General features: G+C 37.5%; 1 protein-coding gene across 39 annotated transcripts in view; it reads right to left on the bottom strand.

The window, feature by feature from the left end:
• Positions 1-27,077, bottom strand: part of NRXN3 (neurexin 3) — a 1,691,350-nt gene that overhangs the window by 849,967 nt on the left and 814,306 nt on the right. For all 39 annotated transcript variants that reach the window (XR_010136857.1, XR_010136859.1, XR_010136858.1 and 36 more), the window contains 1 exon segment: positions 13,348-13,467. Coding sequence is in view for 34 of the 39 variants with exons in the window: in XM_054529674.2 (XP_054385649.2) it covers positions 13,348-13,467 (120 nt within the window). In the remaining 5 variants the exon portion in view is untranslated.

Genomic DNA, 27,077 nt, shown 5'->3' with positions numbered 1-27,077 from the left:
AAAATGTAGTTCAAGGGACAGCTTTTGAAAAACAGATTCTGGAAGACCTTGAAAGCCAAGTGTAGGGTTTGGACTACATTGAGAAGAGGTCATTGAAGGTTCACGAGCAGAGGAGTGACAGGATAAAAATGGTATTTGGGGGAGACTGATCTGGAACTAGTACATACAGTAGATTTCAGAAATACAAGCCTGGAGAACAACAATGGAGAGTTCAAAGACTGTCAAGGACTGTGAAGTCTTCTTCACTATCATGGCTTCAGTGGTTTCAAAGCAACTTACTCCTTCCTGACTTCCCCTCAGTCTGCAGAATCTGCCACCAAAAGATTCTATGTGACAAGAGATGCAGCTTCAGGAAATAGAGCCACGGTCAAATATTACCTAGGAAACCAAATATAACTAAATGCGAAATGTTACCCCACACTGAGAAATAGCTGTGAAATTTGGTTATAGCTGTGTTTATTGTTCATTAAACTTTATATAATAGAAAAATATGCTAAAGTAATCCAAATGCAAATTAAATATGTTAGATATTGAGAATACATGTGCTGTGTTGTAGGGATTAGAATAAAGCCTCTAACAATACTAAGAGTTTGTTTCACTAAACTTTCTTGTTTTAATATATTATTTTTGATTTGCTCTGTTCTCAGGAATTTTCATGAGTCGGGGACAATACGATTGTGTCCATGACACGTATGTTGAGCTGCAGGCCCTTTTCTAAAGCTCACCTCCTGCAACCTCCACCAGCAGCAGGGAACTGATGTGAGCTCTAACCAGATGACACACTTCAGTGCCAGTGTGAGGGAATCACATGGAAATTTTAGATAGGGAGAGGAGAAAGAACACTTACTCTTAAGGGCAGATAAAATCCAGATGACACCTCCCTGCCTAAATCCTTTTTTACAGAAACAAAATCACACCCCAAATATCAAGAATTTAGGTGGAATAAAGGGGCTTTATGCCAAACATCCACAAAGGCAGACAGATACCTGATCTGTGGCCCATGTAGATACCTTACCTTTACAGAAGTTACAGAAATACAAGTCTTGCCAATGGACTAAGATGCAACCGAAAGGTATAACTCCTTAAGACATAGAAACAAAGGTATTTGGATAGCAAATCATCTCAGAAGAATTGGGAAAAATCCTAAAGAAAATTTATATTTATTTATATTACATATGTATGCACACACATGAATTTGATTTCACTCATATAAGAACATCTGAGTAAAACTGCAGTTTTATATTTAGTAGAGGGCTGATTTCAAAGAGCAAGTAGTGAATTTACCGGGAAATAATGCCTGAAGTTAGATGCTATTGTTTCCTACCAATGCTCCTGAGAGTTGTTACAGTTTGCAAGGTTTGACTGAATTCTCCCGCAGGGAAATACAAATTTGCAATCCAGGGTGTGAAAAAAATCAAGGGAATTTTGTGTTTTACATTTTCAGTATATAATGCATCCAACTTCTTCAATCATATAGTACTGATTTTGGTCAACATAAAACTGTGGGATTTGATGATTGACGATAAAGTTCTACTATCTCACTCGATCACTAGAGTACTAGACTGTTACAAGAAATCTCATCTTGTGAAATAAACCACAACATCACTTTGGAAGTGAGTGCCACAGAAGAAACTGGGACCAAGAGGCTCTTTTCCCATATTATGTTATAGTGGTCTTTTCCCTCCAACCACAATCCGCTGTAAAACCATTTCCCTTTTACATAGATGTATATATGAATGACTGTTCAGAAACAGCAAGGCTTTCTTTGAGAAAGGAGAAGGGCAAGAGTGAAAAGAAATGGAAACATCTTGACATTTTCAATTTTTATCTGAAGAAGGAAATTGCATATTGGGATACTTATTATAATTCCCATATGCCTAAAAGCATTTCTTCTGGCAAGAAAGCACCTAGTCCTAGTAAAACTGTTAGTGTACTTTTCATGAAAAGAACGCTAAGATCTTTGCACAACTCAGATGCTGAAAATATGCAAGACTCAGTCATTCAACCAACAAATATATTTTGAATGTCTGTTATGTACCTGACACCATGCATATTCTGAAACAAGGTCATATTAATAGTTGACGAAATTAAGCAGGTTTTTTTCCTACTGCCTTATACTTTTATGTGTTTTCCACATTTTCAACAGTGAGCTTTTATAATTTCCATATCCAAAAAAACTCAGTTAAATCAAAGGTACCAATAATGCAAGTTTCCTTCATTTCTTCTGTAGGCATGTAGCAAAATCATAAGTGCAAACCAGTGCCTGGCGATCAAAATAAGGACAGTCAATGGCCAAAACACTACAAGGTATAGAAACACCTCCACTTTTCTGAAGTCTCCAAATTCTTTGTTTGAAAACATCTGTTAATTTCACTTGGCAAAGGGACATGAATCAATGGGCAAAGATCCACAAGAAAAGGGTAGGTTGACAAAATAAACTATAATTCTAAATAAAGAAAATAATAAGAACCACTAGCTTTTCAAGTCAAATCAGTGCCTGCAACCACTGAGCTTAATCAAGTGTTTTCAGAGGGAGTGGAAGTAAAAGGTAATATACGGCTGTAATCCCAGCACTTTGGGAGGCAGAGGTGGGAGGATCACTTCAGGACAGGAATTCAAGACCAGCCTGGCCAACATGGTGAAACCTGGTCTCTATTTAAAAAAAAAAAAAAAAAAAAAATTGCTGGGTGTGGTGCCTGGTGCCTGTAATCTCAGCTATTCAGGAGGCTGAAGCAGAAGAATTGCTTGAACCTGGTAGGCGGATGTTGCAGTGAGCCGAGATGGCACCACTGTACTCCAGTCTGGGTGACAGAGCAAGACTCCTTCTCAAAAAAAAAAAAAAAAAAAAAAAAAAAAAAAAAAATTAATGTAGCCCTCCTAACAGAAACACTCAAATTAAGAAATGCTTGATAGACACATTAGCAAGTCTTTAACTAGCTTTGCACAGCTTCTTGTAACATTTTCTTTGGCCAAGAAGGTTCTTTGACTACAGAGAGATTATCACTGGAGTTGAAGGCTTTTCCCTAAAATAAATGAATAAATAAAACAGTTGTAGAATATTCCATACTGCCAGGTCACTCAGGGACTGATGCAAAGCCTCAGAAAACCCTTAGAATTTGTGGCTTGAAGCACAGCCCATTATATCTTATGTCTTCCCCTGCTACCTTCACCCTAATCTCACAGTGCAAAGGTGAAGTCAGGTAAAAAAGAAATAGGTTGGCATCAATTTTCAACCTAAATGGAGTAACAAAGCCTGGAACTACAACTTACCTGATATAACCAGGAAGATGACAACACATGAAACAATGGCTCATAAGACACTAGACATCAGGCAAAGAAGGGCAGTGGTTTCGGAAATAGAGAAGATAAACTAAGTGAGATTTAAGACTGCTCCAGCTTACTGCCTGGAGAGAATTCCTTCATTACGGAGCAGGCAGGAAGATTCCAGCTGGAATCCAGCCAACTCCTGCAGTTATATAGATGGAGCTGAGTGAGACTCAGGAGAGACTCTCCGCTGGCTGGAATGCAGAGCTGACATGGAGCTGGAGAAAACGGACCTAAAAGATCACATATTGTATGATTCCATTTATATATATTCCAGAAGAGACAAAAATAACAAATGCTGATACAAATTCAAACAGCGATGACCTTAAAGAGAAGAACTAACTGGAAAGGGAACAAGAAAAGTTTCTGAGAAGATGAAACTATCCTTTATCTTAACCGTGGTGTTGGTTACTTGGCCATAAGCATTTGTGATAATGTGTATAAGATCTATGCATTTTGCCGGATGTAAATTTTACCACCTTCAAAAAATGATCTCTTCCTTCCCTAAAAAGAAAGTAAAGGAGAAAAATAAATGAAGAGAACAAAATTATATTTATTATTTCTATTTTACAAGACAAAGTAAAGTAATTTAGATCTTTCTTGTGCCTTTAGATGTGGAAATAACTATAGGAAATTATGTCCATATTGAAAAATACGTTGGAATTGCACCTGTATGTGACTAACATGGTAATACAAAAATTGTCTTCTGTGAAGCAATAGGCTCTAAGTGCATTATTGCTGTCACCTTAAGTAAGTAACTAGCCAAGGACACCAGAAATGAATGGGCTATAATTAAACACAGCAATGAAAATGGTCTACAAATATAGCATGTGGAAGATTGCTGAAATGAAATTATTGAGGCCACAAACTCCAACAGCTTATGATAATCTATGATAAGCTATATGCCTTTGAATTATGGAGACTATTTTTTCTTGAACCATAGGACCAAGTGCCTACTGGGGTTTGTAGAAATCAATGTGTCACCTATGAGTCCCAGCTTATTTTCAGGGAGGGCTGTGAAAAACAAAGCTGCATGCAGTCCTGGCTCTTGCTGAATTGGTTTAGTATTGCACGCATATTAATATTAGCCCTGGTAAAGCTTGAGGATACTCCAAATCATCCCTTCTTAATCTTGATGGAACTTAACAGCAAGTGTGAATCCCATGGGCAACAAGCTACAACCCACATCTATAGAACTGTTCCTAAGAGCACCACTAGCTTCATTCTGCTCTTAGAAGACCCTGGGTTTCATTGTTATCTTCTGACTTCCCTTTGGCGCCATGGAATATCTGTGGGCCAGAGAATAAAAACAGATGCAGAGAAATAACCTTTGGTGCTGCCACTCCTGATGTTTCTTTTGCATCTGTCTCGCCTTCTGGGACCTGGCTATCATGGAGCTATGCTGCCCCTCTCAGCCTCACTGACTTCTCAGGACTCAGCCTCCTCCCTGCTTAGATGTACCAAACCTGCAAAATGGCACTTATTTGATGGAAATTCTGATCTTGTTCCCTGAGCAAATCAGTCCTACTTTAAATGCCTTCATTTAAAGTGAATGAAATAAAATAAAATAAATTAGCATCCCCCACAAAAGAATAACACTGACACTAGAAATTACAGTATAATTGATGCTAACAAAAGTCGTTAAGCTCTGTGGCTAATGTGAATCTAAATCCCTATGAATTCAGATGAATTTTCATCAAGAAACTTTCCCTGAGGCATTAAGAAGATATTGGCAGTCAAGAGCCCAGACTTTGCAGTCAGACTAACATAACTCTGAATCTTTGTTCCTCAACCTAATAGTTTTGTCACCTTGAGCAAATCATTTGACTTTTCTGTCTCAGTTCTCTAATCTATGAAACTGGTATCACAATAGTATCTACTTTTAGGGTTGCTGTGGGGTTTAAATGACAATGAATTCAGCACATTGGGGCACACTGTTAAGTGGTTAAAAAAACATAATTGTGTATGAAAGAGGTATTCAAGGTAAAAAAATGAAACTGAATATAAATTAATAAAAATTATCCAAAACATAAGGCAAAAGTTAGGGGTAAAAATCACGTGTCTTTTCAATGTTATATAAGGACACTGTTTAACAGGCCCACCCAAGAAACATTTAGCTCTATGGGAGAAGTACCTGTGTCTGGCACTGACATTTATTGTTAGCGGGGGCCCAGAGTACAGAAGATGCCCTCTGAACCTGTAGATTTTTGTTCAGCACAGATGTTCAGTAGAAAAGATAACACCAAAGGTTAAGAGATGTTTGCTTTGTAGGACATTTACCACTTTTAAATTTAAAATTTGTATTTTAATATTCTTAAGGCCTATAAATATCCAGTTCTTCAAATAGTCTTTTGTCATCTTGTTTATACTGTTACCATCTTGTTTCTCTCGTTATGGAGTTAAATAAATTTGACACACATTCATTCTATATTTGCATGAGTGTTTTGTTTTTAACTTTATAATAATTATATTTGTATGAGTCATGTTTTTAACTTTTTGAAAGTAATATCGAAGAGTAGCCAGCAGGGCCATTACGTGCCATGTCTCCTAAACTTCACCACTACACATTCAATTTATTATTATTCAATTTATGTTTGTCAAATTTATTCTTACAAGATAGGACCTACAAAATATCTGCATTTTAGAAGCACTGTAATTATCATGTCCAAGATAACATAGATATTAAGGGACAGAGTCAAGATTTGAACACAGGCCACCCCATTACACGTTAGTGGTCTCGTCCACGGTGCTATATGACATATGTTGGAATTGAAATAAAGCAAACACATAAAAATCAGAAGATCTAGGTCAATAGAGAATGAAAACATAAATAGTTGGGAGTATGGGCAAGATACTCTAATTCTATAACGGCTAAAGATATTTTAATTCTAAATGGCCTCATCTGAGTGTTAAGAAGGCAGACCTGAAATGTGCTGAATTCCACAATATGATGCAAATAATCATCAAGAACACAATTTCCCTTTTCCAGTTCTATGTTTTTATGCAGTTTGATTGTCTGTGAAGACTTGCCCACATGGAATTAAGCATCCTAGTCTAATATCAGTACAGATGTTAAACTGTTATTTCTAATAATGACTAAGTGGCAGCAAATCGAATAAGAATGTGAACTTTTATGTCAGACAAACCTGGGACCAAATCCTCAATCAGCTATATTCTAACAGTGTGATCTCAGTTTTGTCATAATTAAAATCAGGAATATCATACTATAATATTTTCTTAATAATTTGGAGATGATTAAAAGGATGATATCCTTATAAAGGTCCTGTAGAGTGTCAGGACCATGATAAGGACTTAACGGTTGTCAAATATTATAATTAGCTACAATAAAAACTACCACTAATCCTATTTATCAAGTACCTATTACACTCCTTATGCTATACCAAAGTTTCAGGAAGCTAAGTGAACAATTCAACTTCACAGATAGAAAGACTCAGGACTGGCATTTAAAGCAGTTTGATTCTAGAGCCAATTAAATTAATGATTATGCTTTGATTTCTTTTATCATTTAATAAGTTATACACATTACAAATCAAACTTTACAAAATTGGATTCTTTATAAATAAATTTTCAAGATCGATCTCCACCAACGACTCAATGAAATAAATCCAGATTTGAGCCCTGTGAGGCCTACATTTAGGACCCAGCAATGATTTCAACATAGGGGAGTTTCTCCCCCTGAGCTGGGCACCATAACATGCATTCTACTGAAGGGAGTTCAGAAATCTAATTTTTTTTTATATTTTGAAAAATGCATAGCATATAGTGTTAAACCAAACAAAACAAAGTAAAAATGTCAAACAGAATGTGATCTTAACCATGCTAATGCTTAAAATGAAGATCGGAAGGAAACACGCAGAATGTTAACAGTGGCTGCAGCATATTTTTTCCCTGCTTGCCTGCTGGAACGCTACCTTTCCTTTCCAGCCCTCTTCCATACCATGTTTGCTTTGAATGTACTTGTAAATTTTTCAAGGCAGCCAGGCACAGTGGCTCACACCTGTAATCCTAGCACTTTGGGAGGCCGAGGCAGGCGGATCATGAGGTCAGGAATTCGAGACCAGTCTGGCCAACAAGGTGAAACCCCGTCTCTACTAAAAAAATACAAAAATTAGCTGGACGTGGTGGGTGGCACACACCTGTAATCCCAGCTACTCAGGAGACTGAGGCAAGAGAATCACTTGAACCCAAAAGGTGGAGGTTGCAGTGAGCTGAGATCGCACCACTGCACTCCAGCCTGGGCAACAGAGAGACTCTGTCTCAAAAAAAAAAAAAAAAAAAAAAAAAAAATTTCAAGGCTCATCTTCAATGAAAACCGTCCTAAAAGCAGCTGCTCTTCATAAAGTCTCAACCCTGGGGACAGCTGCCATTACTCCACCTTATGACTCCTCACTATACACTGTTCATGTTTCTACTGAAGCACCTTCATATGTGTCTTTCCCCATTAGACTAGAAGGTCTTTGAGAACAAAACTCTCTTATTCATGATTATATCTGCAAATAAGAAATGGTTGGTGAGTGAATGAATCAATACATGATAAAGTGCATTCTAAGCAACAAACAATTGTTTTACAAGTGAAATTCTCACATATGGCCTATTCGCTCGGCAGGCAGAGTCTGAAAACAAAGGCAGGGAATGAACACATAACCAAAAACATGGATGTACTATACTATGATATCCTTAAAAATTACTGCTATACCAGTAGGTCTGGAACAACATAGGTTCATAACAACATACGTTTTTAACATAATGTCTACCTACCTATATGGACCCAAGAGACAGAATTAGTATACACGTATCTGTCCCCTTCTTTGCACACTAAGTAATGCATACATTGCTTGTTTTTTCTGAAGCTTGAATGGGAAATGTGTTTTTAACAGATTTAATCAATACACCAAACTACATTAAAAAATAAATAAACCCACACAATAAATAAAAAGCAAAAGGCCAATCAATAGCCAACACTGCAGCTTAACAGCCACTCCTACAGAAAACTGTCTGAAAAAGGTGCTTTACACTCCACTATCTGCACGATCCACAGCTGCTTGTTATTGATTTGTTGCAAGCAAAGAACATCTATTATCACATGCCAGTGTGAACCTAGCAATTTCTCCAACAGGCAGCCTGCAATGTGTGACTAGCAATGTAGCACAGGGTGGCCAGCTCCTAAGGGTGGGCTGAGGACCCACGTTCATTCCCTTTACTTCACCCCACAAAGCCGTGATGAGCACCCACCTCCTAAATTCAGGAAGTTGATGTGTGTTAAGGATTCATTTGCCAAAGACTGTCCTATATGTGCTTCTCCAGGGCACCAGAAGCAATAACCAGACCCCCAAATTATATGCCACTCAAAACAGTTGTCATGTACATGGTAAAAGGCAATAATGTTGTTAAGGATAGGTATGAAATGTTTAAAACTGCTATTTTCACAAAGTCCATAAAAATGACAACCCTTTTGCACATGTGTGGGTACACGCAGGAGGGTTCTATTCCACACAAAATTTTTCGTTGTTTGAAGGAAAGAAAAACTCAACAGCAGGCTGACAATGACAATGATATTACCACAAAATACGGGAAGGAGATTCTGGATTTGCCTGGTGCTGCCGTGGCTACAACATGCTAGAATTTCCCAGGTTCTCAGTCCTGATTTAAAATACTAATAAGAATCCAATATCAAAAAAGAATATTCCTATAAGAACCTTTGTAAGTTTCCATTTCTTTTGTTGTTTTTAAATTTAGCCCAAGACAGCTTTCATTAAGTTGGTTTTCAGGTGGTGCTCACCCTCTGAATAGCCGACTCCCTCAATTTTAAATGTTTCACAAGAACTGAAGATTATCTTGGAGAATGTTACTTATGTGTTCTTCCACAGAGCATACTGATTTATACATTAGCTCAACATTTCTTCTGGGATGATTAGATTGTAGAATCAAAACAGCCATAAAAGTCAACCCAAAAGAAACTCCCCATGACTTTACCATTACATAACATCGTGGAAGGTCATATCTAAAACTATGTAAGACAATTAGCAAATCAATTACACTTGGGTTTCCAATCAGAGGATTTTTGTTTCCTAACCCCATACAAGGGAGTCACTCTTATACAAGACAATCAGCTCTAAAGAATATCAGCTTTGCACAGCTATGTTTATAAGAGTGAAACTGAAATTCATCCCACTGCCTCCATCAACCCACCAGGGTCACACAAAGAATAAAGAAATAAAGTGAAAACATCCAGGCTTGGCCAACTCACACTAAATGAGACTAAGTTTTAAAATGTACACTGTACTCATAGAGGTAACATCTATTTAACAGCACATTAACATTGTCAGGCAAACATATTTGGTAAACAGGCAAGAAAAACACAAAGGTCATAAAAGAACCAATGCTAGGAAAAAGGAATACCCTAAAATGCAGACATTTTTAGAGCCTTACAAGTCATGCCTAGATATGATTCACTTTTTTACACATGATGGATTTAGTACCTTATTTTGGAAAATATAAGACCTAGCTATTTCCCTGTTGAGTAAGTTTCAGTTTTTGGATACGCAGTAATAAACTGAAGTGTTTTCATGTACATTAATTGAGAATCAATCTGTTGCCCTAAGAAACAGCTCCTGGAAAATGAGATATCCACAACCATTTTTCCCCCACAAAATGCTTTTTGCAATTAAATTTCATCTCAAACCTATTTGCGTGGTCCTATGATAGCATTTAAGTGGATACAATTTGTTTGAGCTATATGCAACATTCTATAGAACATTCTCTTTGCAGGAATTAATTAGGTAAAGGCCAGCTTTCCTTGATGGCACTCAACTTTTAATGCTGTGACCCATTTCTGTTATTTAGGTCAAAGGCAGGACACTTGTGGCAGGCATGTTACCAAAGCAATTGCTGATGACCTCTGTGCTCTTCCATATAAGACCCACTTTCTGATTTTCTCTATATTCCTTTCCATCATTATTCTTCCTCCTCCATGAACTTATCTTTCTTTGCAATTTCCCCCACCACTTTTTGCTGATGATAAGCATGAGCCTATTCAAGTCTGCCGGTGATGACGAAGGTTAACACTTGAGTCCTGATACAGGCTACACCACCAAAAATTTATCAACAAAGGTAAGCACATAGAATATCATACAGGTAACTTCATTTTGAAGATGTTTGTGAGATGAAATAGCCAATTATAACTCTAAGGGTCAAGGCTGATATAGAAAATAATGGTCTTTGATATAGTGAGACTGCTTTTTCTAGGTAGAACAAACTGGCTTTGCTGCTAGTTCCAAAAGAGAAGGTCTTCCAGATACCTTGAATACCAATTATTGGAAACAGAAACGTCCAATGTAATAATTTTAAGCAACCTACCATTCTGCTATATTTGGTTGGATTTCATTAAAAGTTTATATTCAAACTTCACAGTCACATCCTATATGTCTTAATTCTATATATATATCACACTCCACAATTAAGATGTGTACTTCCCTGTAATCCCAGCACTTTGGGAGGCTGAGGAGGGCAGATCACGAGGTCAGGAGTTCAAGACCAGCCTAGCCAACATGATGAAACCCTGTGTCTACTAAAAAACCCTGTCTCTACTAAAAAAAAACCCTGTCTCTACGAAAAATTAGCTGAGCGTAGTGGCAGGTGCCTGTAATCCCAGCTACTCGGGAGGCTGAGGCAGGAGAATTGCTTGAACCTAGGAGGTGGAGGTTGCAGTGAGCCGAGATTGCGCCACTGCACTCCAGCCCGGGCAACAGCAGAATGAGACTCCATCTCAAAAAAAAAAAAAAAAAAAAAAAAAAAATGTGTACTTCATCATTTGCATATATCTATCCAATCACAGAAGCCGTGGTCCAATCTCCAGGTTGGGGACTAGGCAAGTAGCTCCTGTTAGAGAGGCAGGTTCCCAAGTCTGCTACAATGAAAAGATTTAGCTGCATTGTTACAGAATAAAATTCAAAATGTATTGCCCTAAACCTAGACTTACTAGAAATATTTTTGAACTGTGATAAGCTGTTGCCACAAAGGAAAGCTGACATTTTCCCAGTGTAAGTTCTAGTGCTTCATTATATCCCAACAAATTCCCCAAGTCAGACAGTGTGATACTCCACATCCCAGACTGAGACACAATCTGCTCTTGATAAAACCAGAAACAGTCACAGAACGCTAGAAAGAATCCTTCCTGATTTTTACCAGAAAATAATGCCTGGCATTGGGTGACAGACAGGAACTTGTCAAAGACAGAAAAAGACATACCTACCTTCTGCAGATTGTACATATTCACCACGTTTGGATAACTTACCTTTATACCTGTTCTGTGCGGAGAGTCTCTTCCTGACCATTTTCTACCCAGAGTGGGACGTATATGTGACAAGAAATAAACTTGTGAGGATAAAGAAGCATTATGCCACCACTTAGAGAAAAAAGCCTTCCTAGTGAGTGCTATACAGACAAACTGGAGGAAAAAGAAAGAGCATGTAGTATAATTCTTCAGGTTCTCTGGCTGACTGGGTTTATAACTACCTGTTTCAGAGTGAAACAGTATTTCCACATCATAAGTATGGCAACATGACTTTCAATAATACCAAAAGACTTGGTAAGAGCAATCTTATACCAAAACTTTCTCCAGACATCGTATCCTTCACATGACAGATACAGAGACATATGCTTATGTAATTAGATGAATGCGTATTACATAATTTTCTCTCTATATTGCCAACTTCTCCACTTGTTTCTCCTCAGTGTACCTTAAGAGAATGAAAGAGCATATGGGACCAAAACTACTGAGAAAAAAATGGCAAAAAGAACAACAACAGACAGCTGCACACAGATAAAAGGCTGAGAAATAAAGAATCAAAAAAACCACATAGATCTGGGGGCATAGCATTGTAATTGGTGTCTGCTCCCATGTGGTCACACCATAATGTGACTTTACTATTTTCTCAGATAATGTCACGCATCATTTTTCTAAAACCAAGAGGTAAAATGAGTCTGAATTATAAAACAAAGGCTGCATTTAGAAAGTCAGAAGGTTAGCAGGACCCACTAAGTCAGGGATTTTCAACAAATCTCTTTGCCACAGTTATTCAGAAATTTCAAGTGTGTGCTCAACTTTACTATGGTCACATCAAGAAAATAACATGAGAAAGATGTGGAGACACAGGTTATAGATGCCCACAGCATTGAAATGTCTCTACCACCAGTGCTAGAAGCACCTTCATGAAGTCAGAACTAAACCCACAAGCCAGAAGCATCACTAGTGGACACAATTAATAATCACAAGACTCTCTTCCAATAAAAACCAAATGCACAATATATACATATAAAATATACTCACAAAATAGAAAATACATACATACATATATACACACACACACATATATACACACATACATATAGAATAGCTATGTGTATATAAACCAAACAGATACCCAATAAATTTAGTCAGAGAGAATTTCTGCCCTATACCTGAAAGATACCCAAGAATGTTTTAAGCTTTGCTAATTGTAAAAAATAAACTCTTGAATGTCTTTGTCATTTGTAAGGCCTAAGAAATTCAGAGAACTCAAACTTTTTGAGAAAACAGCTATACCCTTTAAATAGCCTCAAAATTCTAGGCAAAGCAAAAGGGGAGAGTCTCAAAATTATTAAACAATTTGGAGTTAAATTCAATAAGATAAGGTGATTTAATTCATGAAGAACTGAAGCCCTTACAACAAAAATATTGCCTGAAATGGTTTGCTGCTGTGGTTATTGTTTCTCAGTCGCTATTCTAATCTAAAGAAAAAACACAGAGAGTGAGCAAGTGGGCGAATATTTAGTGTTGTTAAGCAAGACACATCTCTTCACTCTTCTCATAAGAGCACTAGTCATTTATTTCCCAAGTTCCTGGAGGAGAGAATTACTTATGAATCTTTCAGAAGAGCCATGCTTTTACATATTGTCCTTTAAGATTCTCCAAATCTCCAAACATCTTGACAAAGTTCCAGTATGAAAGGTTGTTGTACTTACGATCATTGCACTGGTTTCCAGAATAAGAGGTCATAGAACAATCACAGGTGAAGCCCTCCCATTGTTGCATGCAGACTCCCTGGTTGGCACATGAATCTTCCTGGCAGGTGGTACTGGGTCCTAGTAATGCACAAGAAGAGGGGAAAAAAAGAAAAAGGAGAGAGAGAAGAAATGTTAAAAATTAGATTCAAAGAAATCACCTGAATTTACCATTCTCATGCCCCCAAACATTTGAAGACACACCACCAAAATTGTCAACTCAATCTCATGCAACAAGAACTCAGTATATACAAAAGATGACGGAAATACACACTTAGCCACAAACTATCAACAGTTACACACAGAAGGGAGAGGGCTGAACACACTGTTCTCCTTTGGGTTGACTTTGCAAAATAGCTTAATCTCTACCTTTCAACTAGAAAGATATCTCATTTGGATTATAGTATTTTTTAATGTAGGATGCTAATGCAGAAAAAAAAAATCATTCCCATGATTCTTATAAATTAAGGCACAGTGTTTTTTTAATCCTGAAACAAAAAGTCCCTATGTCTACTTTGTGACATAAAAAAAGATGTTTAATGATAATGATGAAGAGAAGGAAGAGAAGGAGAAGAAGGAGGATTTAGCAGCCAACATGTGTTGATGTTTTTTAGGGGGCGAGTACTAGGTATTAAGTAATGTATTTACATTATCTTACTGAGCTCTCCAGGTACTCTAAGAGGTAAGTAATTATGATTACCTCCACTTTACAGATTTTAAGAAACTGAGCTCAGGAAGGCACAGTAATTTACTCAAGGTCACACATTTGGTAATTGAAGGATGCTGATGTCCAACTTTGGTAAACTAACTCTAAAACCCATGCTGTCGACTATACCAGTGGTTCTCAACGTGTAGTTCTCAGACGACCACAACCTGGGAATGTGTCAGGAATGCAAATGCTTGGAGCTCACCCCAGACCCATTGAATTAGAAACTTTTGCAGGGAGGCACACATCTGTTTTTATGAGCTTCCAGGACATTCGAATGCAGTGTGAAGTTTGAAAGCCATTGCACTACAGCACACTGCTGCTCTAGGTATTCTAAAAATGAATTTTTTCTTTTTTTTTGAGACAGTCTCACTCTGTTGCCAGGCTGGAGTGCAGTGGCACGATCTTGGCTCACTGCAATCTCCGCCTCCCAGCTTCAAGCGATTCTCCTGCCTCAGCCTCCTGAGTAGTTGGGATTACAGGCACACGCCACTACACTCAGCTAATTTTTTTGTATTTTTAGTAGAGACAGGGTTTCACCATGTTGGCCAAGATCATCTCAATCTCCTGACCTCGTGATCCGCCTGCCTCGGCCTCCCAAAGTGCTGGGATTACAGGTGTGAACTACTGCGCCCAGCTAAAAATGGATTCTCTTAAATGGAGTGTGCATGCACTGGAGTATGCAAAAGAGAATCATTTGTGCTATAGAAAGAAAATATTAGAAATTGAGTTTCTTTTAATTAATTCTAAATTTTTTCTATTTCTGTGTGTCTTTCATATGCTAATATATAAGAATAATAGTACATGTATATAACTTACAAGTAAGTTTACCTATTTTGAAGGCATTCTCAAAATCTTTTACTGATATGTGGGGGCATTAAAATTTTTTTGATGATCTCTGTCTTACAGATTGCCATTAAACTCTTTCGGTCCGCCTGGCACTTCTCTTCAACCATTCTCTCTCTTTTACTGATATTTTCTGCCTTAACTTTGGGATTACAGATAAATCTATACCTTTAGGATTATCTGAGCTCACAGGAAATATCTTAATATTCAGTATAGCTCCATGAATTTCCCAGAGAATCTCAGCAAAGGAGATGAGCCCTTTGACTCACTAAATGTATTAGTCAGGAACTAATGCATAAAAGCACTTGACAGGGTAAAACATATAACCATTGCAATAACAGCGTATTTTACAGTTTCTAACGTAAGCCTCACAAAAGCAAGAATATTGAAATGAAAGAACACAGGGTCCTAAAGATGCATGTTCAAAAGAGATGCACGACTACAAAGGGTTCGTCTTCTGGGTGGCAAGGCATTTTGTATTTATTCATGAAGGGTGGAAGCAGGACAGGCCATCACTCATAAGACAATGCTATAAGGATATGACATAAGAAAGTTCAAAACAATTACTAACACTGGGGTTACAGTACTGCTGCTGGCTTTCTGCAGCTTCTATTGGCCATGTGGTTCCCCCATGTAGAGATGAAAGGACGTATGTGGTCATGTTCTCAGTGGGTCTTAAACTTGAGCATTGTGTTATACAAGTTTCATTAACAATGGTAAATCAGGACAGCTTCTTTCAAAGGATAAAAGCTTCTGAGAAGTCCACAGGGGCTCCCTGGCCAAACAGCTCTCACCATACAATTGGCTAGTAATTCAATTGTACTCAATAATCAGAAACACATGGAAGGTTTATGGAAGGTTTTACTGTAAAAGGCAGTAAAACAGCAAAAACTCTGGGAAAACACAATAATTCTTTGAATGTTGATTGAATCTAAAGACGAACCCTTTTCCACGTCTTTCGCCTTCCCTCTAACTGCCGTATTTTAACCATTTTCTAAGGACCAGCCTGAATGCCTTCTTCAAATGAAACATTAGTCAATAACTTCAAACAATAATTCTCCCGCTTTGCTGTGGCCATAGCAATTATTATCTGCATCATTAATTTTTGCATATCATATTCAGTTTAGCACTTTATTACACATTGCACTGTCTTCTCCTCATATAATCCTCTAATTGCTTCATGTTTTTACTATTTTATCATCAAAAGTTTGAAAGCTGCTTGTTATTAGAAATCAGGTAATATTCTCTGGTTAGGTCCTTGTGGCACTAAGTCTATTGTGCAGATGCAGAAAGTGTTTCAGTAAATGTTGGGTTGATCTGAATCGTAACCACCCCTGATTTGCTATATCATGCTTCCAAAACCTGAGTGTAGGAGCATGTCCGCACTCTGCAAAGTGAGCAATCTTTTCCTTTTGTCAAAAGTTCATCAGGGACCAAATACAGGGCGGGGATTATAGGTTATTTATCAATTCCACTGAATTTGCTTCACTGGCATTAAGGGGCAAAGGCCATGTAGAATCAGTTAGTACCGGAAGACTGACTACATTGTAAGCATCCAAGAACAACTAAGGACTTAATAGAACTTTCAACTTCTCAACAATCTGGAACTAACCTTGAACCTCCTTTCAAGATTGAGCTCCTAAGAGCCCCTGCCTCCTTCTTCAGTCTCATTTCTTACCATATGTCCCTAGCTCACAGTGCTACAGCCCTCTCCTGTTTTAGTTCTTAACATAATGATTCCCAGAGTGTTGCTCCTAAACCAGCAGAATCTGCATCTCCTGGAAGCTTATGAGAAAAACACTTTAAGGCTGTACCCAGACCTACTGACTGGGGGCGGAATTGAGGAATCTGAGTTGTAACAAGCCCTCCAGGTGGTTCAGACGCCTGCTCATATTCCTGGACCACTGCCTTAACACTTCATGCCCACTCCTATCTTCAAGTTCCTTTGTGCTTCCTGCTGGACCCATGGCCTTCATTGTGCTTTCTCCAGATTCAAATGACTGTTTCATTTTTATTCTTTGAGTTTCAGCTCAAAATGAGCTTTCTCCAAACTATCCTACTTAAGGAAGCCCCCATTAGCAGAACATTTACTCTTCATCATGTCTTCCTATTTACTTAACTAATAACAATTACGTGGATTGTAATTAAATTAATTTCTTTTTAATTGAAAGATAATAGTTGTTTATATTTGTGGGATACAATGTTATGTTTTAATGTATGCTTACAACACGGAATGGTAAATCAGACTAATTAACAAATCAATCACCTCACATACTTAGCACTTTTTTGTGGTAAAAACATTTAACATCTATTCTTCTAATGATTTTGAAATTTAAAATACACTATTATTTGCTGTAGTCACCATTCTATGCAATAGATTACCAAAGCCTATTCCTCTTGTCTAATTGAAACTTTGTACCCATTGATCAACATCTCTTATTTTTCCATCCATCCCCTCCCCCAGCCTCCTATAGCCACTCTTCTATTCTCTATTTCTATGAGTTCAAATTTCTTAGATTCCACATATAAGTGAGATCATGTGGTATCTGTCTTTCTGTACCTGGCTTATTTCACTTGGCATAATATCCTCCAGGTTCATCCATGTTGTTGCAAATAAGAGAATTTCCCGCTTTTTTTTTTTTTTTTTTTAGATAGAATCTTTCTCTGTTGCCAAGCTGGAGTGCAGTGGCACGATCTCAGCTCACTGCAACCTCTGCCTCCTGGGTTCAATTCTCCTGCCTCAGCCTCCCAAGTAGCTGGGACTATAGGCACACACCACCATGCCTGGCTAATTTTTGTATTTTTAGTAGAGATGGGGTTTCACCATGTAGGCCAGGATGGTCTCAATCTCCTGACCTCGTGATCCACCTGCCTCGGCCTCCCAAAGTGCTGGGATTACAGGCATGAGCCACCACACCCGGCCTTCCCACTTTTTTTTAAGGCTGAATAAAACAATCTGTTAAGGGACTATTATCTAAAATACATAAGAAACTCAAACAACTCAATAGTAAGAAAACAAATACCCCAATCAGAAAATAAGCAAATGTATTGCATCGTGTACATATACCATGTTTTCTTTAACCATTCATCTGAGGCTGAACACCCAGGTTTCTTCTAATTCTTAGCTATTGTGATTAATGCTGCAATGAACATGGGAGTGCAGATATCTCTTTGGTATACTGCCTTCAATTATTTTGGATTGAAACCCAGAAGCAGGATTGCTGAATCATATGGTAATTCTATTTTTAGTTTTCTGAGGAACCTCCATTCTGTTTTCCATAATGGTTATATTAATTTACATTCCCACCAAAAATGCACAAGTGTTCCCTTTTCTCCAAGCCTTTGCCAATACTTTTTTTTTTTTTTGTATTTTTGATAGTAGCTATTCTAATAGGTGCAAGGTGATATCTCATCATGGTTTTAGTTTGCGTTTTCCCAAAGATGAGTGATGTTGAGCATTTTTTCATATATATGTTGGCCATTTGCATATCTTCTTTTAAGAAGTGTCTAGTTAGATTCTTTGCTCATTTTTTGATTGGGGTATTTGTTTTCTTATTTTGAGTTGTTTGTGTTTCTTATATATTTTGGATAATAGTGCCTTATCAGACATATACTTTACAAATATTTTCTCCCAATCTATGGGTTACTTCTTCACTCTATTAATTGTTTTCTTGATGTGCAGAAGCTTTTCAGTTTCATGCAATCTCATTTGTTTATGCTGCCTGTGCTTTTGAAGTCACATCCAAGAAATCCTTGCCCAGAAACAATGCAATGGAGCACTTCCTGTACATTTTCTTCTAGTAGTTTTATAGTTTCAGGTCTAACATTTGAATCTTTAATATATTTTGAGATGATGTTTGTATATGGTATGAAAAGGGTACAATTTTATTTTTCTGCATGTAAATATCCATTTTGTCCAATATCATTTATTGAAGAGACCATCCTTTCTCCATTGTATACTTGTGGCACCTTTGTTAAAAAAAAATCAGTTAACCATAATGCATAAGTTTATTTTGGGGGTCTCTATGCTGTTCCACTGGTCAGTGCATCTGTTTTTTGTCAGTACTGTTAATTTCCTCACATCTTTCAAATCCTACTGGACCATAAGCCTCTCAAGGGCAGAAGCCTTGTCTGTCTTGGTCACCTTTACATCTCTAATTTCTGATATTGTATTTGGTATAGTGTGAGGGTTCTATTCAAAATATTCAAAACATTATTGAATAAAAGAAAGAACTAAATAACAAAGAAAAAATAAGGAAATTAAGCCATTCATTTAGAATTTAAAGCAAAATGGTTCTTGTAAAAATTTATCCCTAGAATTTACCAATAAGAGCTCACATAAGTAATCTCTTACTTGAAACTGTTTTTATTTACATTTTTTTCTTAGGGTGGGTGGGATGGTGGTATTTAATTGGCCGTGTGTCCTTTGATTTCAGTCTCTCCAGATGCTGACAAGAACTCTTTGGTATTCCCAAGCCCAGGTACAGTATGTAATAACTATTGAATGAATGACAGTCTGGGCTAGACTCTAGAACAATCTCTAGACGATCATTTTGTAAGCTCCTATTCTTACTTCAACCTGTTTAAGTACATCCTTTCCTAAACAGAGCCTATTTTATGTCAATGTATTTAATGTATGCATTTCACATAGCAGTGTGTCAAAGAAATTAGAAAAACATGTCTTGGGGGAAAAAACCCAAAAGCTTCAACAGTGCTTCCCACTAAACATCTATTGATATAAAATAATCTTGTACAAATCAGAAACAGGATATAACAATGGACACAGCTTACCTAGCGCTTATTATGAGCCAGACACTATACTAAACGCTTTTAAGATATTAATTCTATTAATCTTCATAAGCACATGATGAAGCAAATATAATTAAAAGTAGTAAAGAATCAGAGAAACAAATTATTTTCTCATAGGAGATCTCCATAATTTCACATTTAAGTAATTTTTAAAATGTTGATTGAATCAAAAGGCAAAGATTTCAGAAAAGTAAACTGAGGCACAGAAAAGTTACATAATTTTCCCCAAAATCCATAGGTGGCAAGTGAGAGGATGAGGTCTCAAACCTAAGCTTGCTAATTGTGCAGCCCACTCACCTAACCTCTCACAGATGTGTGTAAGCCAGAGTGAGGAATGTGCATGTGTGGTGTCATTGGATTAATAAGAGTAACTTAAGGTATTTCTGACCTATAACTGGGAAAAGATGACATCTTGATGTAGGGATTTGTTTTTGTTTTTGTTTTTTACAAGGAAAACTGTCAAATACTATTTCAATTCAGTTAAACAGGAAGATCTAGTTTTGTCCAATTTTATGAACAGAAATCTGTATCAAATGTTATGTTTATAAGCATGGCAGACAATTCTAGGGACTTAATAATCATAATTTTTCATGAAACACTCTTCCAAACCAACATAAAATTCCAGACATTCTAAGATAGCACAAATCTGTTTAATTACATATTTATGAAGTCTTTATCATTGTCATTATTAATTATTAATATCTTAAAACATCCAAAGGCCTTAGGAAGTTCCTGTATAGGAATGGTATAAATTATTTTTGCTCTTGATATGTGAATAACTCTCACTAAAATAGTCACATATCCCTTTGAGAAAAGATGGTGACTTGCTTTGTATACTACAGAAAGTGACAAGACAACAGAAATGTGTCTGGAAAGACTAAATAAGATGTCAATGGTGTTAGTACTTTGGTTTCTAATTTCCAGTTTTGCTTTTAGTTTGCTGGAAAACATGAAATTGCATCTCATTCCCTTATCATTTTATTTATCAGATAATTCTGATGGCTGTCAAAATTTCCTATCATTTTTCTTGATTGTTGGATTGTTCTTCTCATTAAGAATTGTCTGATACAACCATTTTATGCCTGTTACTGCTCAAATCCACCCTTACAGCACGTGTACACTGATTTAGTCAATTCTTCTTCATGGCCTAGAAAATCAAAAGTTGATAGAGTATCTTTTATTGTTTGTAGGTCCTTGAAATAGACTTTCTTCCTAAAGCTCACAACACTAGTATCAGAATGCACTTTTCCTCTGTTATTGCCCAAATAAGATTTAACCAAACCTATGTCTCAAACACCCCAATTTGAAATTCATAAATAGTGCTAAAGCAGCACCAGCTAGTTCTAGCCAGACAAGAAGTGGGTGGAGAAATGTAGGATGCAGTAGGCAGAGGGTAAGGGGGAAAAGGAGAAGTGACAGGCCTGGAGGCCATATCAAGTTTGTCTTCTCAATGTCCATTCCTTTAGAGGGCCAAGGCTGGTGACCCAGGAGTGGGGACCAGGTGAGGCTGATCTATCAACATTCACTAACTTTAATCACAAGGAGTGAAGGGCTTAAGTCAAAGGGCTTAGACTCTATTGGTGTAACCTAAATGTGAAGTTACCATAGTAGAACTCCATGTTAACCAAAGGGTTTGCCTGTCCCAACAAACCACAGCTTCCATGGGAAGGAGCATTATAAGAGTTGCTGATATTGTTGGCTGTGTCCCCACCCAAATCTCATCTTGAATTGTAGCTCCTTTAATTCCCATGTGTTGTGGAGGGAACCCAGTGGGAGGTAACTGAATCATGGGGGTAGGTCTTTCCCATGCTGTTCTCATGATAGTGAATAAGTCTCATGAGATCTGATGGGTTTATAAAGAGGAGTTCCCATACACAAGTTCTCTCTTGCCTGCCGCCATGTAAGACGTGACTTTGCTCCTCGTTTGCCTTCTGCCATGATTGTGAGGCCTGCCCAGCCACATGGAACTATGAGTACATTAAGTCTCTTTTTCTTTATAAATTACTCAGTCTTGGGTATATTTTTATTAGCAGCATGAGAACAGAATAATACATGCCATGAACTGTCTAAAGAGATCTTCCACCTTCAGTTTAATTTTCTACCCCTGGTAAGTGCCTAATCTTTCTACTTTCACATTTTAAAATTTACATTGTTTTATAGGAAAAAAATGAGTGAACAGTAGTTGGGTGGAAGGAAAAAAGTACAGAAAAAAGATGAATATACATAGATTTATGTATATGTGTGTGTATTTATATAAGTCTCATATAAATAAGTCTATAGAAACCCTACAGGGAAATTTTTGAAAATGGGAATGAATTATGAAAGACTCTTACTGCCTACCTGAGCAATCTATAGTCTCTACTGCTAAAATATAAAAATTAAAGAGTTGAGAGGCTTCAGGAGAATGTGATGGTTAATTTTATGTGTCAAAATGACTGAGGTAAGGGATGCCCAGATACCTGGTCATTATATATAATAATAATGAAATATTATTTCCAGGTATGTCTTTGAGGGTATTTACAAATGAGAGTAGCATTTTAAATGGTGAAGAGAATAAAGCAGATGGTATCCAATGTGAGTAGGCATCATCCAATCTGTTGTGGTCCTATTCTGAATAGAAGAAAAAGGCAGAGGAAGGAGGAATTCACTTTCTTTGCTTGAGGCGAGATAGCCATATTCTCTAGCCCTCAGACATTGGACACTGGTGCTCCTGGTTCTTGGGCTTTTCGAATCAGAGCAGAACTTACACTACCATGCCACTTCTGCCCCTGCCACCCCCATTCCCAGGACTTTAGAATCCAACTGTTTTATTCTCCAGCATACAGACAGCGGACTGCAGAGTTTCTTGGCCTTCATAATCATGTGAGCCAATTCATATATATATATATATATATATATACACACACACATATATATACACACATATATAAATAAATATATATATATATTTTATATAATATATTTTATATAAGATGTATATATCCTGTATATGATATATATGATAGCTCTCTGGAGAACCCTAACTAATACAGAGGGTATTCCTGATAATAAGGATAGCCTATTTACTTAGCTGAATACATGTCTTGGACCCTTCAGCAAAGCAACTTCCATAGCTTTCAGAGTATTTCTAAATTTACAGTGTTGAGTCCCCTTGGCTTTTCTGAAGAGAGTCATTTACAGACAACATAAGATCTATTCATTTTAACTGGAGGAAACCAAATTCACTTAGATTTAGCTTTAAAATAAGAAAGCAATGATCCCTTAAAAATGTCAAGTGAATCCACCGAGACGCGAATACTCTAGGTCCCATTTTATAGAACATAAGGCAATGCCAGAGAATAGGGTCCTAAATCTTATTATAAAATTTCATTGTCAGAGAGACCTAAGGGTGGCTGTATTTCCAAGATCATGCTTTTTGTCTTGAAGTCAGGACCTATGCCTTACCAAAGCTAAGCAAGGCATCAAAACCACTCTTCTCAAGCATGTTCAGACGCTTATGGCTTCCTTTTCTCAAACAAAGGTTTTAAAAAGGTCACATGATTAGAGTGATCAGTGAAAAAGACAAACAATAAAATCTAACATTTGGAGCCATTTCACTAACACCCTTATTCTCTTCAACCACTTCAACCCTCTCATAATACGTTGGGTATAAAATCGGTTATGGCCATGGATGGGAATTGGTTGACTGAGATGGCTTCATGGTGTCTTTATCCCCAGTGGCCTTTTATTGGTGACATATCACTACTAAATGTTTAACAACCAGCACCCCAGGAAAAGGAAAATAAAACTGATTTGTAACATGTGTTGGTTTTATTAGTAATCCCCTCATAGCAAATTTCAAGCCATAACATGTTGCCTCATGAAAACTGGCTTACAAAATTCCTAGAAATTCCTGTGCCAGTGCCAGCTCTAGCACAGCACTGCTCTTGATGGTCAATGATCTAAAAAGAATAATTACAGCTTAAGAGTAAAGTGATTTACCCACAGCACACTTCCATGACAGTACAGAGGTGGGAGTTAATACTTGCTGCAGGTAGGGTATTTGTAAGAGTGAGAGGATGGCTGGTAGCATGAAGCCTTCTTCTTCAACCCACCCTATTTTCAGGGGATGCCTGGGTCACAAAGGTCAAATAACTCTTTTCAAAGTGATACACAATCCCTCATAAGTCAATGATTCTTTAGAAAATGTAAGCTGAGGAGTCTGTCTGCTTTTCCTTGTTTTCTAGGCACTGATGTAGGGGTCTGCTAGGGCAGTGGAATATACTTTAAAAGAGAGAGAGAAGGAGTTTCAAAGCCCAGTCTCAACAACAAAAAAAAAGAGGTAATTTAAAATACTTTGCTCTAACATTGTGCAAATATTATCTAGAACTTTTCGAAATGGTGTTGATATGAAAACCATCTACCATAAAGTCAGCATGGAGGACACTCTCAGATACTCTCTGGTCATCTATGTACTCTTTCTGCTTTGGAAATAAGCAAATCCAGACTCACACCATATGGCATAATAGGCAAAAGGTCATGGGCTTTAAAATCCAGTTTAATCACTTACTAGTAATGTGACCTTGGGCTGGTGATATTAAACTCTAAACCTCAGTGCCCCCATCTGTATAAGGGAGATATGTATTTCTACTGCATCATATGGTGTGAGGATTAAATGAAAGAACATATGCAAGACCTGTAAAGTCACCTATGAAACAGATAACAGTATCTATCAGCTAAGGTTGTAGTCACAATGGAGATACCACCTGCCAAGTCCTTAGTGTATGCCTTCATCAAGGAGACTCTCAATAAAGATCATCAGCAATTCTGCTGGAAAGGACAATAATCAGGTTTCTTCCTCCCACTTAAGTTGGGTGTACAGTTGATGAGGAGTCCAGTAACAAGATGCATTATGGTAGTGTGCCACATGACACAGTTGTACGCCTCTCTCGTATAATGTGGAGGAAAAGGACACAAGAACGATAATGGGAAGTTCACTGTAATTTATGTCTCTCTTATTATTTTCCACAATAGAAATCATTTTGAAGAACTTATAGTAGGTTAAGTACTATATTTTATGACAAAAAATACAATGGAGAATGTGATACAATTTTCAGTTTCAGAGAAAATGAGGTGGAGGACAATATTCATCATAGTAAAGACAGTTGGGGAATTAAAATTTCCTTTACCTAACTAAAGGTGTTTGACTAATTCTAACTCTGTTCTAAAATGCCTTTAAAGAATCTTGACATTTCCAAGGCATCTGAACCCAATACATTGATTGACTTTCTCAAAATAGCCAGCACTTAGCACCCAGATCCAATGGATCCTGGATCCCCTGACCACCTGCTCACCATCTGGGCAGAGGGACACCTTACATTTCTAGAAAAAAAAGTCATTAAACATCAGAAATAAAACCTGCTGAGAGAAGTTATAATTAAAGATGGAATAGGAAGATTCTAATTAATCACCTAATACAAAAAAGAGTTATTCTTTTATTTCTCATAGTTTATGTCATCTGCCTCACACCAAACAGGTCAATCTTAATATTTCTTTTATAGTTCTGCAGCTCCTTTCTTCCATGAATAGGCTTTTAGGAAATCTCTTCCTTTCCACTAATACCCTTCTTAAAAACAAAAAGGAATTAGAAAGTTACTTCTGAATGTTCTGTAGAAACTGTCATTCTGTCCGAGGTACACTGATACAAAGACTGCACTGCTCAGCAAGGCAACCTCCCTCCTGTGGATCACAGGAGTACCGTGGAGAGCTCCTATCTCCTCTGTTGACCTAGAGAGATGTAGATTCTGGCCTGAAACCAGGCAAGTCGGTCAACTTCTTCCTTGATATCTTTTGTCATAATGTGAAAATACATGTGCTACTAACCAGAACAACAGTGTAGCAGTGGAGAGGGGGTGTGCAGCAAACAGGAGAAAGAGTTCACTTTCTTTCTAACTCTTTGAGGTTTCATGCGAAAGGGAAACTTGTTTACCTCCTTGACCGAGTAAAGTAACAGGCACTGGGGGCATGTCTCTTCCCTCTGTCTTGGAATATGCTGCTTCACTCCTGACTCTGCTCTCTGTTTCTAGTTTCTGTCTGCATCATCCTTTCTCCATTCTAGTGTCAGAGTGATCTTAATAAAATGAAAATCTAACCCAAATCTCTGTCCTCCTTACAGCATCCTTGGGACAAAGTCCAACTCCTTACAGGAAAAGTCTGTCATTACCTGTCTCTATCCTACCACTCCCATTTCATGTGCTATCATATCCCCACACACGTATAATTTCAACCACATTGAGCTTCTTGTAGGTTCCCAATTAAGCCAAGCTCTCGAATGTGCTTCCATCGTTCATCCATCTAAAACCCACTTGTCCTTCAGACTCAGCTCAAACTCTGTCTGAGAAGATATCCTCTGAGCACTCCCCATGACCACCATGACCCTACACGATCCCGTGTGTTCCTTCATGCTCACATGGCAGGACGCATATCTCTAGGATAGGAGTTTTCACTTTGCATTGTAATTATCGGCTGATCATCTGTGGAATTCTTTGAAGTCAGAGACTGCATCTCATCTGCAGTATCCTAGCATCCCTAGTACCTAGTCCCTGATACACAGGCATAGCTGACATTAACTTCCTGTTAAATTCAACAACATATTAACTGGAGAAGTTAAACATTTTTAAATAAAAAATAAAATACTACCCCAACCACACAATAACAAGAGGACTTAAGCTGTTGACTCATCTAGGCTCATTACGTCACTTCTTACACCTCATTGTTATATTTCCTTCTGAATACATTTTTGTCTAGGCTTCCGACTGCCTCATTTCCTTGTCATACGTCTTCACTACCCTTCATACTTCATGGTAATTAGTACTATCTATACTCACAGGTTGTAGCTGAAAAAGCCAGCTTGTGAGTAATAGTCCACACCCCAGTGTTAGGAAACAAAAAACTAAAAGCTTTTCCTATAAAACAGGGAAAGAGTAAGATGGCCCCAAATAATCGAAAAGAATAGCAGCTCCTGCCACAAACAAAGAGACTGTCAAGTCATTACAAGAATGGAGGAAAGTTCATGCCAATGGAGTAATAATGTTAAAACCATATTGATGCCTAGACAGCTTGCATAAAAGGAAACATCAAGATATTCCAAACCACTATGTCCCTAAATCTGTATCTACGCATTGGTAAACAATTTACTTTAGGCATAGAAATCAATCACTCACTTCTCCCTACAAACCATCATTCCTTTGGATGAGAACTTCCAGATTATTTTGCCATGTCTGGATTCTCTAGGTGAGAGAATATGCTAAGCTCTGGGAATTCAAAATCCATATAGTTCTTACCCTGCGTA

The sequence above is a fragment of the Pongo abelii genome, chromosome 15 (assembly GCF_028885655.2).
Source record: "Pongo abelii isolate AG06213 chromosome 15, NHGRI_mPonAbe1-v2.0_pri, whole genome shotgun sequence".
In the NCBI taxonomy this organism is placed as follows: Eukaryota; Metazoa; Chordata; class Mammalia; order Primates; family Hominidae; genus Pongo; species Pongo abelii.
The sequence above is the reverse complement of the archived record's forward strand: the minus strand, read 5'-3'. Positions and strand labels throughout refer to the sequence as shown.